Source organism: Haliotis rufescens, unplaced genomic scaffold (assembly GCF_023055435.1).
Source record: "Haliotis rufescens isolate VD_foot unplaced genomic scaffold, xgHalRufe1.0.p SCAF_14, whole genome shotgun sequence".
Taxonomy (NCBI): domain Eukaryota; kingdom Metazoa; phylum Mollusca; class Gastropoda; order Lepetellida; family Haliotidae; genus Haliotis; species Haliotis rufescens.
Window position 1 is genome coordinate 16,222,168 of NW_025963824.1, and position 19,945 is coordinate 16,242,112.

Genomic DNA, 19,945 nt, shown 5'->3' on the forward strand with positions numbered 1-19,945 from the left:
CTCTGACGTTGACGTTTTTATGTACATTTTGTGACCTGCCTGATTGTGTGTAACGGTAATGAGACGGTGTGGGTAAATCTTCACATCCAATGTGCGTGTTCCAGTCTCGATTATATACATGGTGTCGTCATACAGCTGGAATGTTGCAATGTCTTTTAGAAAGTTTTCAAATATAACAAAGGTTATTTTTGGCATTACACTGTCTCAGTAAAGTCCAAATTCTAGTACTTTTTGGGGTTGAGTCCTACCCGGGATTCGAACGCAGGCTCCCAGAGTGAGGCACCTATTCGTCAGCACACAGAGTCTCGGGGGCTGGGTTGGTTAGATCGATGACTTAGTATTCTGGCGATTAGAATTTCTACTTTACCAGGAAAGTGTAATTTTAAATATGACCTTTGTTAGAATATTGATCCCGGCGGCGTTAAGGAACATTCGTACATTCTGCTATATAACGAGTTTGTTATAATTGTCAATGTAAGTTTTATAGGTGGTCACATACAGCGAGTGTAAGTATGTCATATTGTATAGCTCTCACGGTGGTCTCGACATGGAATAGTCCTCAAAGTTCTCCATACTGCCCCGAGAGGTGACCAAGATGTCGGGTGGTTTTACAGCGTCAAGGGGGACACGGGTGGCCCAGTCGTCTAAGACGCCGCGATTCGCTTTGCAGAGTTGCGCCACTTGGCACGCCAGAAACTTGTGATTGTGGGTTCGAATCCCGGTTCACCCCGATTATGTTTCTAGGTTTGTCAGCACTATCACCTTGCTCGTGGGTTTCACCGAAGTGGTAAACGTCTGAGACCTGCATCACTTCGTGCGTATCTCCCACATTAAGCTGACACGCCGCGATATAACTGGAATACTGTTAGCGGCGTTAAACCCAACTCACTCACTCACTCACTCACTACAGCGTCATATTGTCGAACTGTGTGGGCGAATCCTCATGCTACCAACGACCACACTGCATTGTCCAGCCTCGAGCCTTTACTGCAATGATGTAGCTATAATATTGCTGGTTTCGGCGTAAAACAACATGCTTTTGTTTAGACTACATAGTTAGATGTTAGTCCTTTATTAATAATAATTGTCAAGGTAAGTATTCATATAGCGTAATATATAGCCAGTGTTAGCACTCTATAGGTCGTTAAATATAGTGTGTCTACCCATATCCTATTTACGACACAAAACAGAGTTCAGTTACATAAACTTAGGACGAGTTTACATTCAACATTTGGCTCTGCCGCCGAATCATCTTATGATCTCCTGTTTCCTATGAATGTCCCCTGCTGGTCGGACTCAACTGTAAAATAATACCGTTTATCTCTAATTAGAGATAAAAATATGTTAACGAATTCTCGACAATGTGCGCCGACGAAACAAAAGCGTGTTTTCTAATTATAAAAATGTTCTACCTGTAGTCGAGGGACGATGGAATTGGCGTGAGAATAATTATACTGATAGATTATGTTCATCGGGGGGCTTCTCACAATACGAAAATTGAAACAATATCCCGTGCTCCAACTCCTCCGCCAACAAAAACGAAGGACTATCACGCACACGCACACGCACACGCACACGCACACACGCACACACGCACACACACTCACACACACGCACACACACACTCACACACAGGTCAGATTTTAGACCCCAAGTACCGTCCAATGTGCACTGCGCGCAAATGAGACCCACTGCTCTTCCTTTGGTCAGTGTTAGATAAACAGGTTGGGTATCGCTTCTAAAAGATGATCACTGCGATGGAAAGGTTGCCTCACCCCCTGAAAGGTTACGTACTGCATCTAAGTGAGAGATGGGAAGAGTTCCAGATTACACCACCACCCCCCCCCCCCCCCCCCCCCCCCCCAACCACGTGTCAAACACATTGAGACTACACTAAGAGGTTGCAGACTCGCTTGGCGCATAGCTGACGTGTCGATGTGCATCTCGATATACACATGCAACATTCTGAGATAAAGATGTTGATGATGGTGGAGGCGTCCGTGTATGAGACATTACACCTGTCGACAAAATGGTTATTCGGTTTAAAAGAATTCCTGTTGGCTGACACGATCCGTTTGTTTCTGTCAACAAAATATTCAAGTGTTATACAAGTAGAATGAAAATACCTCGTGGTACCTACAAAATCGAACATATATCGAGTCACGTCGGATCGAGACAAAAGAAGTGTCGATATATAATCATTGTGCGAAAAACGTTTCTCTTAAATGATGTAGTTGATGGATTTAAACTTACCGATGTTGTAGTGTGTATGTCCATATCGGATGAGGCCCCCAATTCGCTCTGCAGAGTTACGTCCCTTAGGTGTAACCCTATGGTCGTGGGTTCGAATCCAAGATTCCGTTGATTATGTTTCTTGGTTCATGGTTCGTCAGCACCATACCCCTGCTCGTTGGTTTTCACCAAAGTGGTAAACGTCAAAGACGTGCATCACTTCGGGATTTCTCATGAAATCAAGCAGTGATATAAATGAACTACTTTTCAAGGCGACGTTAAACCAAAATAATACGATTCCAGCGTGAGAATAACAAACTTTCCTAAGTTGACACTATGTCGTGATATAATTACTTAAGTGTTAATACACAAGAGTACAATGTGTGAAGCCCATGGGGTCCCCCGCCGTGATATTGCTGGAATATTGCTAAAAGCGGCGTAAAACCATACTCAGTCAGTAATACACAAGAAAAAAGTCACATGAAGATTCGGGTTAGAACTGGACTTCAGCAACCCATGCTTGTCGAAAGAGTCGTCTAACGGGATCGGGTGGTCAGACTCGCTGACTTAGTAGATGCCTGTCATCGTATCCCAATTGTGTAGGTCGATGCTCATGATGCCAAACACTGGATTGTCTGGTCCAGACTCGAATATTTACAGACCGCGTCATATAGCTGGAATATTACTGAGTGCGGCATTAAACAACACAAAAACAAACGTCCTTGATGAAATATTCGCACACCTTATCGCTCTCCCAATCTCTGCCCGCCCCGCCCGAATGGATTTTTAGACTCTCCCTCAGTTGTGAAAACAGTTGGACAATCACAAAGCTTTCTCCAGTGCCTTTGATAGCAAGGAGTCAATTCAACTGACTTTGACCATTTAATATGTTCCACACTAACAGCGACATTATTGTAACACTTGGAGGCTGCTACAGATGAATAAACAGACCCCTCAACATGAAATATGCCACACCAACTTACAGAAAACGAACAGCTATAATGAATTCAACGTGCGGCATAACTCCATATTATCCAACTTCCTTTCTCACAAAAACGTCTCTCAGCGCTGAAAATGTCTCGTTTCAAAACTAAAAAAGCCATTTTCAGTTTAAAAAAAAATGTTTTGGAACGTGTCACAGAAATATGTGAAGATATGCATTGACCGACTTGGTCCTCGACTGCTCGGGGACGTCGTTCCCACACGTGTTCGCCAACATGTGGACAGCATCGTTGCCACAGACGCTCTTTGTTTGAGTTAATGCCCCTGTAAGCGCTTGTTAGAGAACTTGTGTGTGACTTTCTGCTAACTAAACAACGACCGGCCTCAGTGTCTACCTTGCCGTACACACACGAACACTGTGTCAGGTGGTCTGTGGGTCCGTCAAGTTGATTCGGTTCAAAGTCATATTTTCACATTCTTCTTGTGAGTGAGTGAGTGAGTGAGTGAGTGAGTGAGTGAGTGAGTGAGTGAGTGAGTGAGTGGACAATCCAGTGATTAATATCATGAGCATAGATCCCGATCCCGTTAGTCGCCTTTTACGACAAGCAGTCACCTTTTGCGGCAAGCATGGGTTGCTGAAGACCTATTATACCCCAGAATCTTCAGTGAGTGAGTGAGTGAGTGAGTGAGTGAGTGAGCATAACATTTCAAGTTATATAAAACGTCGACCTCTCAATAATCGAATCTGAACTCGGCAAACCAGTGGTTGATAGCATGAGCAGCGATCCGCGCCGTTAGGGCACGATGACACAGAACGAATGAGTGAGTAAGTGTGTAGATTATTACACCAGTGTTAGCAAGATTCAAGCGGCGCACCCCGGCAATGGTTCATACAATACACCCACTGGACCACTGACGTCCCTCATTACTTGAGCCTTAATACAAACACATAACAAAAAACAAAATCATTGGTACATTTTGCGAAATTTAATAAATGTCATAAAACAAATTTCGCAAGTTGATAAGATAAAATATCATTGACATTTTGTGTGAAGCACTGATTCGCCATTTGGTATTTTGTTGTCTCAGTCACTCCAGACTGACATTTAGTCCAAGAAAAGATGTAATCTTAATGTAAAAATTATATATCTACAACAAAGAATCCAAATGGAGCCCAGAATATTCCTTAATTTCAGGAGAGGCGACCTAGACTTGCAAAACTATTCTAGACTTGAGTTGGATTCTTTTTTTGTTTTATTTGGTCCGGGATACAAGACCACAATCACCGTCAAGCTCCTTCACATGAACGATCTGTATCCTGATTGTAAAACTCTTTAGTTTTCCACCACCAAACCTTTTGTCAATAACACATTAAAGGGGTAATGTCCATGACGTGTACACAAATACGAAATCGAAATTCTTCGATAAAATGTGAAATAAATAATTCAGCCTGTTTACATTGTCTGGGGTCCGAGATTCACGTGCTCATCAACTTAGGCTGTAAGAGAGCATTACTAGCATCCTCCTATCGTATAATATTTAAGTGTAATGATAACTTCATCATCCTTATTCATCACCGGAATACAGCAACTTGCTACATGTAGAGAAGCTATTCATACAGATCGATACCCGATGTGCCAAAAGCCGTGACAGGACTCGTCTGTGGCAAATAATGCCACCCAACATTTCAATACGTGTTTACTCGCTGATATGTAAACATAATCGTCTCGATATTTCCGAAGGTGAAGCTTAGATTTTTTGCTTCGTCTTGTAATCAATGAATTATAATCAGTCTCAGGTGTCAACACTTGGTGAATAATTAACATTATGTTTAACGGCCTGGGGCTTGATGTCTATTGGACATTGATCCTTGATAACATCATGCGTTCTGTGTCAGAGATCAAAGAGTGAGTGATTGTAAGAAATATTCCCTGCAATTCTCACAAATATGGAATGAGGCAGGAGGAATATCGAAGACTGTGTTACAACTGCGGTAGAATTGCCATCGTTGCGGTGACGTAAACAGAGGAGACAAAGAAACGCTAGACTACCTCCCAGTTATTTTTATCGTATGTTTGATTTTCAATTGAAACTATCTTCTGTCAGCGATATTATATTAAATATACTGTATTGGCGTTTTGCCAGCACTCAAAGAATACTTCTACACTTTAGTTTTTAAAAATGTAATTTAATTTCAACTTTTTAAAAAATCGCAAAATACACAATTGCAGATGGTATCCTTGACATCTGAAAATCAACCCATTTGACTTTTCGGCACACATTCACAACACTTCAAATATCTTAGGGGTCATGTGGCTGCAAATTCATTTCTCACCCGTCTTCATTGAACAAAAATACTTTTACACAAACTTACCTAGCAACAAATTAGAAACTGTTGCAGTTAAATAGACATAATCAAATGTTACTGTAAGTACTTTTTCATTTACATAAAAAACTAATTCGGTATAGTTTCTTTTGCTGTTCAGATTAGGCACACCTATTGCAATACCATTGTGATACTGTGGTGGATAGCTCATCCATCTTATGCTGGTTCCTTGCGTTAAGGGGGCGGTCGGGTAGCCTAGTGGTTAAAGCGTTCGCTCGTCACGCAGAAGACCCGGGTTCGATTCCCGACATGGGTACAATGTGTGAAGCCCATTTCTGGTGTCCCCCGCCGTAATATTGCTGGAATATTGCTAAAAGCGGCGTAAAACCATACTCACTCACTCACTCCTTGCGTTAAGCTACGTCAAAATGTCCTAGATTGTCAGGGAATTGAACTTTGACTTTTTTTCAGAGATAAAAATATATACGTTTTCTAACAAGATGTATTTTGATTCAAAGCTAATGGATAGTAATCATGTTTGGAATCATTACTTCCATCGATATCGATAGTAAAGCGCGCAACCGATCATTACCAGTTTAACATTCGTAGGTGCATTGTGATCGAGTCACTGCAATTGCGATGCATCGATAGTTTGATAATTGGTAATCATTAGTCCCGGCGGATGACACCTAGACTTGGTTCACCTTGTCCCCATGAAGGAATCGAACGCGGTCTTCAGTGTTACCATGTAGGCTTTAAGCACAGGGCTACCCTACCACTTCTCGTTCCACCGACGTGGGTGGATCGTGTGTTGTGTGGTAGGCAGCATTTTGTACAGCTCTCTCGCCGGTCTGATATCGAATCCGGACCAGACAATCCAGTGACTAACACGTGGCACATGATCGTTTTGGTACGATGACGCACAATCAACGAGTTGATTTATCAATTCACTGGTTTGCCATGCTATTGCTATATTCGTTTTGTACACCCGAGCCCAATTTAAGTCGCCCTGGAGGAATAGAGACGATGGTACCTATTTCCCGGAATCAATGCGGTATATGAATAATAAGACTAAGAGATAACACGAGAGGTTTGGGTGTTTACTGATGTAGCGGGCAGTAGGTATATGATGTAAGCAGTGCCATTGTGGGCAACCGATCCCCTTTATACGGACCACCGAACATTTCAGCACAGTGTAACCCCGTTAATCAGGAAATCCCATAAACAGAACAATTACTGTTTACGTGAGTCACTACTCTCTGCCAGTGACTCGTTGATCCAGTGATACGTTAATACAGGCGGTATGCCTGGGAACAGCAGTGTCCGGATGAACGAATGTTTCAGTGTATTTGCAGATGACAACAACAGAGTAAGGTTTCATGTTTTCAACATTTTCCGATTAACTGAATTTGTGTTGAGCTCACGCCCCGGCGGATGGGATTTCACCTAACTTGCTTCCAGTTAGACTGACATTGGAGAGCTGTAATATAAGACGGAAGTTATTGTGCCTAGAACCCTTTTATGCAAACATATGTGAAGCAGAAAAAAGTATGTGGGTGACATTTTTTTATACGCGGTACACGATTCCTGACGGATTTGTATGTCGGCTTTGCCAGACGATACAAGATGCGTATTAGTTACTGAGGAATTTGTCGCTGCGCCATACTATTTCTATCGTCACCAATTCCCTGTTCACTGTTGTTCCTTGAAAGATACAGTGACAATCGAACAACGGATATCTCGAGCTTAAATGTCCGGCAGATTCCGCACTGGCACGGTATACTCTGCACACTTCTCGAACTACGGTTAATTCGATGCACCGTTTACGACGACGTTACTTTAATGTCCGTGACTAATATCGACACTCCGCTTGTCTCGAACTATGGTTAATTCGATGCACCGTTTACGACGACGTAACTTTTATGTTCGTGACTAATATCGACACTCCGCTTGTCTCGAAATACGGTTTATTCGATGCACCTTTTACGACGACGTAACTTTTATGTCCGTAACTAATATCGACACTCCGCTTGTCTCGAAATACGGTTAATTCGATGCACCGTTTACGACGACGTAACTTTAATGTCCGTGACTAATATCGACACCCCGCTTGTCTCGAAATACGGTTAATTCGATACACTGTTCACGACGACGTAATTTTAATATCCGTGACTAATATCACCACTCCGCTTGTCTCGAAATACGGTTAATTCGATATATTATAGATGGTCATGTGTGAACGATGTTTTATACCATACAATTCTGTAGAGTTAACTACGGGAGTAACGATTTGTAACATCGTAGTTCCTAGTTTCACCATCAAACATGTTGGTTCACTGATAATTTCCCTGTGTTCGTATCGAGTTTCCAGCAAGATCGTCTTGTACCTGGGCGGTATTATGAAGAAATTCCTATCGCATTTAAACACTTAACCATGATATTGTACACATGGCAGTACCCATACTTACCGAAACAAACGTCACACAGAAATATACCGTTCCGATTACCCCCATCTCACAAATGGATGCATCTGTCACACGATTTCCACGGATTCCACGTGCAAACCTTGATTGACATAGGTAATCTATTTCAGTCTCAGTAAGTTACACAGTAACCTTTATTCGTCGCTCATGCCGGACCTACTCTCGAGGAGCTTCGCTCTGGTAATATTCCTTCAAAAGCGATTACCAATGTGGAACTCTTCAAGCCCAAGTGCCTTGAGTGGGGGAACAAGAATTTTAGGCATTCGGCGACGAATTTAGAAAAGAAACTTTTTGAAAATTTTATTGACTCCGAATATGTTGTGTTTTTATACCAGTGAAAAACGATATGAACTTGCGAAACATCTTTTTAAAATCTATGTCTAGTGTGTCTGTATATTGTTGTTTAATTTTCGTTGTAATCCTGAGTAAACTTTATTCAAAGCCCTATAATCATTGCACGAGTCATAAGATAGGACTGTTATGTTCTATCTTGTAAACAGAAATATGAATCGGGTGTCAAAATGAAGCGGAGTGGATTAGGTGGCTAGCTGCAAGGCCCTGTCCGATATCTGATTGTGTGCTATCAAACGATCACGTTTGTGTATACTCCCCAGGGAGTAAAGAAAGCAATTTGAGTTTTGTTTGTGTTGCAAAAAAAGAGAGCATGCATCAAAACAAGTCAGTGATCCTGACCACCCAATCCCGTAAACCTCCTCTTACAACACGCATGGGTCGCTGAAGGCCAATTCCAACAGTTCTTCATGGGGCGAATGCAATTGGAATAACACTGGTCCATTGACGGAGTAATAATTGTGACCGCTTCAAGCAAGGATTTTGTGGAAGTGGCGCTTTAAAAATGCTCTGCTTTGCTTTGCTTGTTTGTTTGTTGTTTAATGCCGCGCTCAAAAATATCCCAGCTATATGAAGGCGGACTGATTGAGTCTGGACCAGATAAACCAGTGATAGATATTAAGAGCAACGATTCACCAAGTCACCAATGATATGAGTGAGTGAGTTAAAATTTAACATCGCATCGGCATTATTTCAGCCATATAGCAACTCAAAAAGCATGCAATCCCGATCAATGAAGCCGCTTAAATTCTGACTACAACTACAGGTAACTGGGGGCCGTGTCGAACCTGACATCCTACACTGTCTGTATAAATGTACATATCATTATCATAAATATTATTAATAATAACTGCTATTTATTGTCCATAGATGACGTGTTACAGTTCATGTCATGTTGTTGCTTTAATGATGCGTATTTAGAACAGTTCTATTCTCAACTACCACGTGACCCCCATCCCCCAATCCTCACCCCCTCCCAACCCACATCCCCATCTTCCCAAGGCAAAGGAGTTGACTGACTGTGGGTGTCCATTTCTCACCCTTGCCGAACTAGCCTGGAATGCCTGGGCTCGATCGTAGCGCCACCAGTGGTTATTTCGAGTTATGTCCCTTCTATGTCTCTCCAATGACCAATCAGATTCCACCTCTCATATCACTTTCATTTGGTTCAAACAAAATGGCGGCGCCCACTCAAGACGATCTGATCGATAATCAAGATCCATGTTGTAAAAAAACAGGTCTTAGTTCGCAAAGTAAATCAAATCAGGTAAGCACACCGTGATTACAAACATGAACAGATTTGAAAAAAAATATCTGTTGACGGTAAGTTGGCGTGCATATGCTTTGCAAATCCTGCCATAGACCGAAATCTGCACAGCGTTTGACGAACCGGATGTCGATTTCGTTACGCCATTTTGGGTGGAATAAGCATGGACTCCTCGTTGGTCCAGCCAAAATAAATCTCCAAAATTCAAGCCTTGGACCGTAAGGGCGGAGACTGAAGTTTTTTAACACATCCCTCCACCAAACCCCCCCCCACCCCACCGCCCTCATGCAATCCCTATATAGTGACACCTTGTTAGTCCGGCTCCCGTCTATCCGGAATCCCCGCTATATGGACAAATACTGTGACTATATACCTGTTTGCCTGTATATCGAAACTAACCATACGACCATGCTTCCAAGACAAACATTAATCATATAAATTTCACTTTAAAATATGTAAAATAATATTCAACCTCTCATTTTTCTCGGCCGCTTACGGATGTATTTTTTATCATCTCCAAACCATTCCCATTCTGCCCATCCTTGCAACTCATTCCCCATCACATTAGCTGCTCATTAAGCGTCACCACATTTTCCGAAAGACGTTACTTACTGTGTTCATGCGTCCCCATAATGCATGCGCCCTGAACATGCGTTAGGGTGCAATACTATGCCCCGTTCTTCCTCTCGCGGAGGAAGCACGTAGGCCCCTTGCCCCTCGAGCGCGTACCTTCCTCCCCCGTTCCTAGAGACACATACACGTTAAGAGCGGCTACATTGTCACGCTCCCAGTCAAGCAATACCAGCACCGCAGTGGCTGAAACCAGTTGAAATAGACATCAGCTCCTGAGTGTGTACAGCGCAGTGACACGTGTGTATGTGAAATACACATCACCGTGGTTTATACAAGCCACCGCTGCGATATGGGATTTATACGAAATCGACATGATGTTATGTGAAATTGACATGTTTCTATGTGATATTATCACGTTCTGATTACGGAGTAGTTCTTTATGGTCGAGCACTTCGGTTGATATTTGGTTCAATCAAAAGTTGTTTAGCGAGTTTTCATTTCCAGGAGCACTCGTCATACGTGTGGGTGGTTGACCGTGAAATAGACAAGGGGAGGGTTGCAAACGATGACAGTGATGAATATATGAACAAATTGACTAATGAGGTGAAGCTTGCAACTATCAATCAATACCCCGGAGGATTTGACAGTCTGAGTATTATTGTCAGTTAATAGTTGTGGGACCTACAACCGCATCACAACGACGGTACAACGACGTTACACCTCAACATACAGCTTACTCGTTAATGTGTGCAACGGTTCGATACAGTGTGAAGTGTTAGTGAATTAGCTGTGTTATTGTGCTGCTTGAAATCATCACGACCGACAGCGGCCAGATATGAAGTGTTCAGTGATTTCCAAGGCAAATTAAAGACAGTTGGTGAAAATGGGACGATATTCAGGAAACGTAACCTTGTTGGTTTGGATACTTTGCTGTAATTTCTGCCATGGATACACGACACTTTGGGATGTGGTGAAAAACGAGTTCTCCTTACACAAGGTAGGTGCAAGCACTCCGAGTTGTCAATCACACAGTGAGTGCTACTGTGTGTTTATGCCAACTGCTAAGTGCTGCGTGTCTCATCACTTGACTGGTATATACCTAACAACCATCTGCGCCGATTACACCGTATTTAAACACATTCCTACAATACCGATTACGTTATTGTGATTGTTGACAGTGTGACAAGACGTTCGAGATAGAAAGTAATATGACAAATGCATTGAGGCAATGGATAACGCAAATGTTGACCTTCGACATAGCCGAATATAATATAACCAGTGCCTGCTAGCTGTGATAAATACTTGCATACTATCTACGCTGATGTTTGTCTGCATGTGTCTATATAGTCTAGGTGACACAATATGTGATCAACACGTTAAGACAACCATATACAGCCCCCTGATACCTTAAAGGTTTAATATTGAAAAAAGGTCATTCTTTCATCAACTATCTAAGGGACCGACGGTTTTGGATACTCGGGGGTGGTGTGTGTGTGTGTGTGTGTGCGTGTGTGTGTGTGTGTGTGTGTGTGTGTGTGTGTGTGTGTGTGTGTGTGTGTGTGTGTGTGTGTGTGTGTGTGTGTGTGTGTGTGTGTGTGTGTGCGTGCGTGCGTGCGCGCGCGCGTGTGTGTGTGTGTGTGTGTGTGTGTGTGTGTGTGTGTGTGTGGATTGGGCGGGGGTAGGTTATGGAGACTGGATATTTCTTCAACACCAACTACAAAATCCGATATTATTTTTATTAAATCTATGTGCCTTAATAATTATTTTGAAAGCACCCGGCAACCATACATCTATTTGTGGCAGTCAATTTCTTTTGTAAAAAAGTCTGAGGTATGATCTTTTTCTCAAACAGTATCTGGAGCAACTTGTTTATTTCGATACCCCCTACCCCCCTCATATCAAATGGTCCGTTCCATCTATGCATCTATCGCATGTGTATCACACATGCCGGTATCAGGGGAACCTTCTATAGCCAGTAGTCTTGCTTCATTCCCGCCATCTCCTTGTTTACGGGTGATTAACCTCCAGCTTGTTTCTCACAGGCTAATAATCAATGTCCCCTCATTATCGTCAATCTCTTGAACATTGATCAAAGGTAAAGTACGGCGAGATACACATTTGGAGTGTACTCTAAAAAGCTGATGTTGTGAACTCGAAAATGGGTCTCATATCTATTTGTTCAGAAGCATTTTAATACATAATGTATATTTGTGTCGCTGTGATATTATACTATCCATGTAAAATAAACACATGTATCAATTATGGTATATATTCTAAGTATTACTTAACTGTTAGACAATCGGTATTTCATGTGTGAAACGGCTTGATGAATAAAATGTGATCTTCCTGACACGTTTTATACACATGCATCATTGCTATAAATATAATGATATAGATAAGTATTGTTATTCACATGGATCGTTATCATTCATATGAAGCATGATGATAAAGATGAGTAAGTATGTGGGTTGAAATTTTAAGTCACATCGGCAATATTTCAGCCATATCGTCATAATGTTGAGCCATTGAACACTTATGCAACATTGATATTGAAAATTTCACATACATAAAGGAACGTTATTAAATCTATTTAACATTCTTCAAAACATTACAAATGGTACATATGATTGTCTAAGACCTGAATAACATAGGGCTCTCCTACAATACGACACACTGCTATTTTACTGAAATACTCAATGCGGCGTTAAACACAACTCACTCACTCAGCCATTCTTGTATGAAGGGAATTATCTGTTTACTGTGTAAGTGGATGTTGTTTGACGCCGCAATCAGCACCATTCCAGCTGTATCACGGCAACCTGGAAATAATCCAGTCTGTACCAGGTATTCCAGTGCTGATTACAGGTAAACTACAACGCCATGGGACGGAATGCAACCAGTTGGTCAGTCACATAGCCTGCCATCCGATTCCTTTCTTAGCCGGGTTGTACGATACGCATAACGTACCGGGGACCTTGTCACCTGTATTGTACACAAGGATTTATTGATTGAAAACAGCGATAGTTTTGATATGAGAGGTTGTTGAACATGGTGTATGGCGTGACGCCATTCTGACGTTGTTGATTGCCACGAAGCTCAACGATACATCTTACTCAACAATACATCACACTCCATAACAATTAACAGTACCAAACAGGCCATGAATTATGCATATCTACATGTATATGTTCGAGGGTTTCTTTTGCTATTAATTCGGCTTATGACAATCAATTACTTGTTTTTTAAGACCCGACCGCCCTTCTAAAAGCCCCGCCCATTATATTAAAAAAAAATGTAATCACTATAAATATAAGTAAATGTCTTTGCCATTTTATTCCTAGTGTGCAACATCTACAGGGCCAGCTGACTGTGTCCGCCATGCCCTGAGACCTGTCTATTCATACTTCAGGGCACGCGGTCGCAAGAGGTCACAGGGTATATAAGAACCATGTTTGTTTCGTAAAAAAGATAAAAAAGTCCCCCCCCCGACCCCCCCCCACCCCCAACCCACTCAGGTTTGAACAAAACTCGCGATAAACCAGAATAGTGTTTAACTGTCATCCACAGACATTAAATGCGATGCTCATGGGATTTTGTATTGTGTTCTAACATTCATTTTGAAAGGCATTATATTGAAAAGATATTTTCAAGAAAAGAATTAAAAATGAATGATGCTGAAATTGAATTAACGTGTCATCATCCGCTTCCCATCGCTTCATATTTTATCAGTGTCGTGCATAACTGAAGCTACCTTCCATTAAACTCAAGTGACGCTTGTAACCTGTATGTTTTATACATTATTAATGTCCAAATACGGGAATACTCCTTCCATTTGTCTGCCGCGAACATACGCTCTCTCATGACCTGTCGAGCAATGATTTTTCTAAGAGCCCATTCACCCGTGCAACGCTAGTTAGACACAACCCAAAACGATGCTCGAGAGCAACGCTTGTAGAATAAATATCCTCGTCTCCGTGCCGACCCCGCGTCCGATATTGACAGCCAGATTTAAATAGCTTAACATCTGCTCTCTATAGTCAAGGTAGAAACCGACGCTAAACGGTGAAAGAAATGTACATTACTTTCTTGAAATAGGCACCTGTCGATTTCAGCCTATTGCAAATAAAGGGATTCCTGGACCTTGTTCTATTGCAACACACGTAGGTTCAGAATGCGTGTAGGGTTATTTTGTGCTAGGAAGATATATTTGTTTCTGGCACAAATTTGTTTGATTTACGTGTAAAGAAACGTGTGTTTTTGACAATGACTGTTGTGAAGTGAAAGACCCGTCCCAAGCACGTCTTTCTCTATCATTAACAAGTTCTATGTGCATGTAAATACACAGGACACGTGGCTATATATATAAACCATATCTAAGTAAAGTTTTAGATGAATACAGGCTTGTTTTTAAAAATACCAGCAAAGTTCGATATGATTATTTTTTATTCAAACCACTATTCGTTTCTTGTAACAAACGACTCTCACGTTTCAATGAAAGTATTGCGTTTTTCATTTCTGAAGATGTATGATTTGTAGTGCAGATAATATGAGAGTGAATTATGTAAGTACTTTTAGGCAGCCTTACGTAACATGACGATGTGTTCCGTATGTTCGTGACGACGTGTACCGTATATGGTCATGACGATGTGTTACGTATGTGATAATGGCAATGTATTCCCTATGTGATAATGGCGATGTATTCCCTATGTGTTAATGGCGATGTATTCCCTATGTGTTAATGGCGATGTATTCCCTATGTGTTAATGGCGATGTATTCCCTATGTGTTAATGGCGATATATTCCCTATGTGTTAATGGCGATGTATTCCCTATGTGTTAATGGCGATGTATTCCCTATGTGTTAATGGCGATATATTCCCTATGTGTTAATGGCGATGTATTCCCTATGTGTTAATGGCGATATATTCCCCATGTGTTAATGGCGATGTATTCCCTATGTGTTAATGGCGATATATTCCCTATGTGTTAATGGCGATGTATTCCCTATGTGTTAATGGCGATGTATTCCCTATGTGTTAATGGCGATATATTCCCTATGTGTTAATGGCGATGTATTCCCTATGTGTTAATGGCGATATATTCCCCATGTGTTAATGGCGATGTATTCCCTATGTGTTAATGGCGATATATTCCCTATGTGTTAATGGCGATGTATTCCCTATGTGTTAATGGCGATATATTCCCTATGTGTTAATGGCGATGTATTCCCCATGTGTTAATGGCGATATATTCCCTATGTGTTAATGGCGATATATTCCCTCTGTGTTAATGGCGATATATTCCCTATGTGTTAATGGCGATGTTCCATGTGTGTTCATGACGATGTACGTGTTCTGTATGTGTCCATGATGATTTTCCACGTCTGTTCATGAAGATGTACGTGTTCCAAAGTGTTCATGACGATTTTCCATGTCTGTTCATGACGATGTACGTGTTCTGTAAGTGTTCATGACGATGTTCCATGTGTGTTCATGACAATGTACGTGTTCTGTAAGTGTTCATGACGATGTGTTCCATATGTGTTAATGACAATATTTTTCGTAAATGTTAATGACGACGTGTTCAGCATGTGTTCATGACCGCGTGTTAAGCATGTTTTCATGATGATGTGCCCTGTATCTATGTGTTCAGGACAATATGTTCCGTATGTGTTCATGACGATGTGTTTCGTATGTATATGTTCATGACGACGTTTTCGGCACGTGTTCACGATGATGTGTTTCGTATGTATATGTTCATGACGACGTGTTCAGCATGTGTTCATGACAATGTGTTCAGTATGTGTTCATGAATGTGGTGATGTGTTTGTAAGTGATGACAGATACACAGAACACTGATGTACAAACTCTGGCACCTCTTCGTTCTGCCCTTCACCGTGTGACACATCGGATGTTTACACAATGTAATTAGTTTACCCCACTACTGTACTCCAGCTATCACTCATGGCTACCTACATCGAAGCAACACATCCATCAACTTTCCATCGAAGCAACACGGACCATCACCTGCCCGGTCATCAAAATTCCATAAACCAGTGCGACGAGCGCTTCGCGGAATCCATAATGGAACTGGATGCACTAGTTTCACTCGTTCATGTGCCTATCACATTATACAACCCAATCTTGTGGCAGGAACTGGATGCACTAGTTTCACTCGTTCATGTGCCTATCACATTATAAAACCAAATGTGTTGGCAGGAACTGGATGCACTAGTTTCACTCGTTCATGTTCCTATCACATTATACAACCCAGTCTGGTGGCAGGAACTGGGTGCACTAGTTTCACTCGTTCATGTGCCTATCACATTATACAACCCAGTCTGGTGGCAGGAACTGGGTGCACTAGTTTCACTCGTTGATGTGCCTATCACATTATACAACCCAACCTGGTGGCAGGAACTGGGTGCACTAGTTTCACTCGTTCATGTGCCTATCACATTATACAACCCAACCTGGTGGCAGGAACTGGATGCACTAGTTTCACTCGTTCATGTGCCTATCACATTATACAACCCAACCTGGCGGCAGGAACTGGATGCACTAGTTTTTACTCGTTCATGTGCCTATCACATTATAAAACCAAATGTGTTGGCAGGAACTGGATGCACTAGTTTCACTCGTTCATGTTCCTATCACATTATACAACCCAGTCTGGTGGCAGGAACTGGGTGCACTAGTTTCACTCGTTCATGTGCCTATCACATTATACAACCCAGTCTGGTGGCAGGAACTGGGTGCACTAGTTTCACTCGTTCATGTTCCTATCACATCATATAACCCAATCTGGTGGCAGCCATTGGCTCCATATAAAATTACATCCATAATTTCTATTAACCATAAATAATTATATGTTTGAGTAATAATAGATATTTATGAGTCGGGTGATTCATAGTGATTCCCAATTCATTGCTTCCCGAGGTGTTAGTTCGGTGACAGGATAAGCCGAGAGAACCCGAATGACCAAGCTCCGGTATTCGTGTCGTTTTGCTTGAATAACAGTTAATTAGTGGTGGGACGCACGTGCATGAAGTTTCGGAGTGATACAGCAGACACACATATCAAAGAAACATGCATGTATGTAGCGAGTTACCTGTATGTGTGCATATCTCCACGTCCAAAGGCATGTGTTGATGGGTTGAGTGCTTGCACATGTGCCCGTGTCGTTGATTACCATGCTATTACATGCGTATATGCGTTTCCGCAATGGCGGCGTGGTGGGTCGTTGGGCGTTTTGTAATTACAACTCAAAGGGGCCACTGATTTTAGGTCGTTATAACCGTAGTTCGTTATAAGCATATATAAGATAGCTACGCAATAAATCGCAAAGAACAATGACGTACGATGCGTGGTTTATTTCACGATACAAATTGGTCTATCGTAACGTCATTTCTGGAGATTCGACTATGTGCTCGCAACTTGATGACGTCTTGATGACGTCATGACTTGGACGACGTTATTTTTGAGAGTGTTCAGTACGTTGTTCCCCATAGATGTAGCTGGGCTATGCAGATAAACGCAGTGACCAAAGGAATGCATCCAAAATTGGAGCGATAATCGACGTGGAAATTGAGAGGATATGCGGGAAATACCAAACTTTACCCACCTGTTCGTAAAATTGACCTTCCGACATTTCCAAGGTAGGATTCTATTCAGGGAGTCATCATTATTTGAATTTGGGTAATTATTTTGAAAGCTTGTACATTTCATCAACATCCTTAAAGAGGTTGTACATAATGTTGTAATGCGTCCCTCATGGTATATTCTCCCTGCAATGTTTTATAGTACGACCAACAACTCCCACTCGTCGTTTATTTCTTAAATATGGAGCAAAATGGCCGAGACCAAAAACAGTTCGTTATATCAGAGACCATGCAATGTTTTATAGTACGATAAACAACTCCCGCTCGTCGTTTATTTCTTAAATATGGAGCAAATGGCCGGGACCAAAAACAGTTCGTTATATCAGAGACCATATCTATTATATGGTCTCTGGTTATATCCATCAGTTCATAATAAGCGTGTTCGTTATAAACGTAGTTTATTGTACTGGATTTACTGATCCGTCGACCCTAAATGTTAAAAAAATGTGAAATGGAATTATTTTTTTCTGCGGACTGACTTCAATACTAAAAACATGTTTAAAGTAGATCACATGCGAAAGGAAATAACAAGAGTAGTGTTGTAAAAATATTTTATTCTTTCATTTTCTTTCTCAATATTTTACAATATTTTTGGCGAGCATTCATAAAAAATCCAAAGTAATTAAAAATATAGGACTTTTAATCTATGCTCCCACCTCCAAAAAGGACCCTCGTGGCTTCGTGAAAGGCTCACTTTCAATTTGACACTTCGCGGAATTTCCCACGAGACATTAAAAAGGACAACGAAACATATACTCAACAACAAAACTTGTGACGCACACTTCGATCATATGTTCTGTGAATGAATGCTTCTCTCAGAAGCTGTTGTCAGTGGTTCAATCCCGTGTCACGTGACAGTGATGGGCACGTACAACACGTGTTTTCCACACATTGCTGAATTTCGAAAAGAGACATGGGCACTTGGTTCGTTGGCAAAACTGCATGAAAATTCCCTGCAGTCGTCTTTTGACGAATGACACCATGCAGCCCCAAACCCCAAGAGAATAAATACAAAATGAGTCCAACTCAACTCTAGAATGGTTTACCAAGTCTAGATTGCTTCAGCTCTAAGGATTGTTCTGGGCTCGATTTTTATTTATTATTTTATTTTGTAGATATATATTTTTAAATAAGATAACTTATTTCTGTGACTAAATGTCAGCGAGTCTGAGCCATGCCTGCCCACTCAAAGTACGCCAGTCCCAGTACAATGGCTGGCGTGTTATCGGGTATACGTTTTATACAGCTTTTCGTGTACCAAGTCAATATCCGTTGTTAGTCAACCGTTATGGATGGGCTTGCATGCGATACTTTAAAGATAACAATGCAGGGATTGGCAATAGCCGTTGAGGCTGATTTTCCTTCATTGGGGTAGTATTGAGTACGCGAGAGCGGCCGGATATATACTATGAGTCTGTGTGTATCATATTAGGGGCCACGACACATGTTTTGTGCGAGGTTCATATGTTTTATAGACGAATCCCAAGAGATCGGGTTAATAATCTTGTGAAAGTGACACCCGCAGTTCGATTTCTAGGCGAGATGTGGTAGGGTTATGGAGCCTTTTAGGCCTCGCGCACAGTTGGATTTGTTTGATCGTTGTTTTACGCCGCACTCAGCAATATTCCAGCTTTATGACGGCGGTCTGTAAATAATCGAGTCTGGACCAGACAATCCAGTGATTGATGTCATGGGCATCGATCCACGTATTTGAGACACGATGACTGGGATACGATGACATGCATCAACCAAGTCAGCGAGTCTGTCCACCTGATCCCGTTAGTCGCCTCTTACGACAAGCATAGTCGCCTTTTACGGCAAGCATGGGTTGCTGAAGATCTATTCTATCCGCCTATTCGCTGACTTGTTGGATGCATGTCATGGATCCCGATTGCATGGACCGCCGTCATACAGCTGGAATATTGCTGAAACCAACCAACCAACATCTCACACGTTACACATTACCATTATATTTGTCACAAAAAAAGGATATCTACACATAACTACACAATACATAGCACACTTTAAATATCTCAAACAATGCATTTCTAAGTGAGTGAGTGAGTGGGTGAGTATGGTTTTACGCCACTTTTTGCAATATCACGGCGGGGG

The 19,945-nt window shown here is 41.6% G+C and overlaps 1 protein-coding gene across 3 annotated transcripts in view; it reads left to right on the forward strand.

The window, feature by feature from the left end:
* Positions 1-19,945, forward strand: part of LOC124152584 (fasciclin-1-like) — a 142,384-nt gene that overhangs the window by 31,538 nt on the left and 90,901 nt on the right. The window contains exon 1 of one of the 3 annotated variants that reach the window (XM_048395071.1): positions 10,411-11,171. The exons of 1 other annotated variant lie outside the window; for it this stretch is intronic. In XM_048395071.1, coding sequence (XP_048251028.1) covers positions 11,058-11,171 — 114 coding nt within the window. In that variant the 5' untranslated portion in view covers positions 10,411-11,057. Of the gene's footprint in view, positions 1-10,410; positions 11,172-19,945 lie in introns of those variants that run through there. One more of the 3 variants, XM_048395069.1, reaches the window with a different exon arrangement.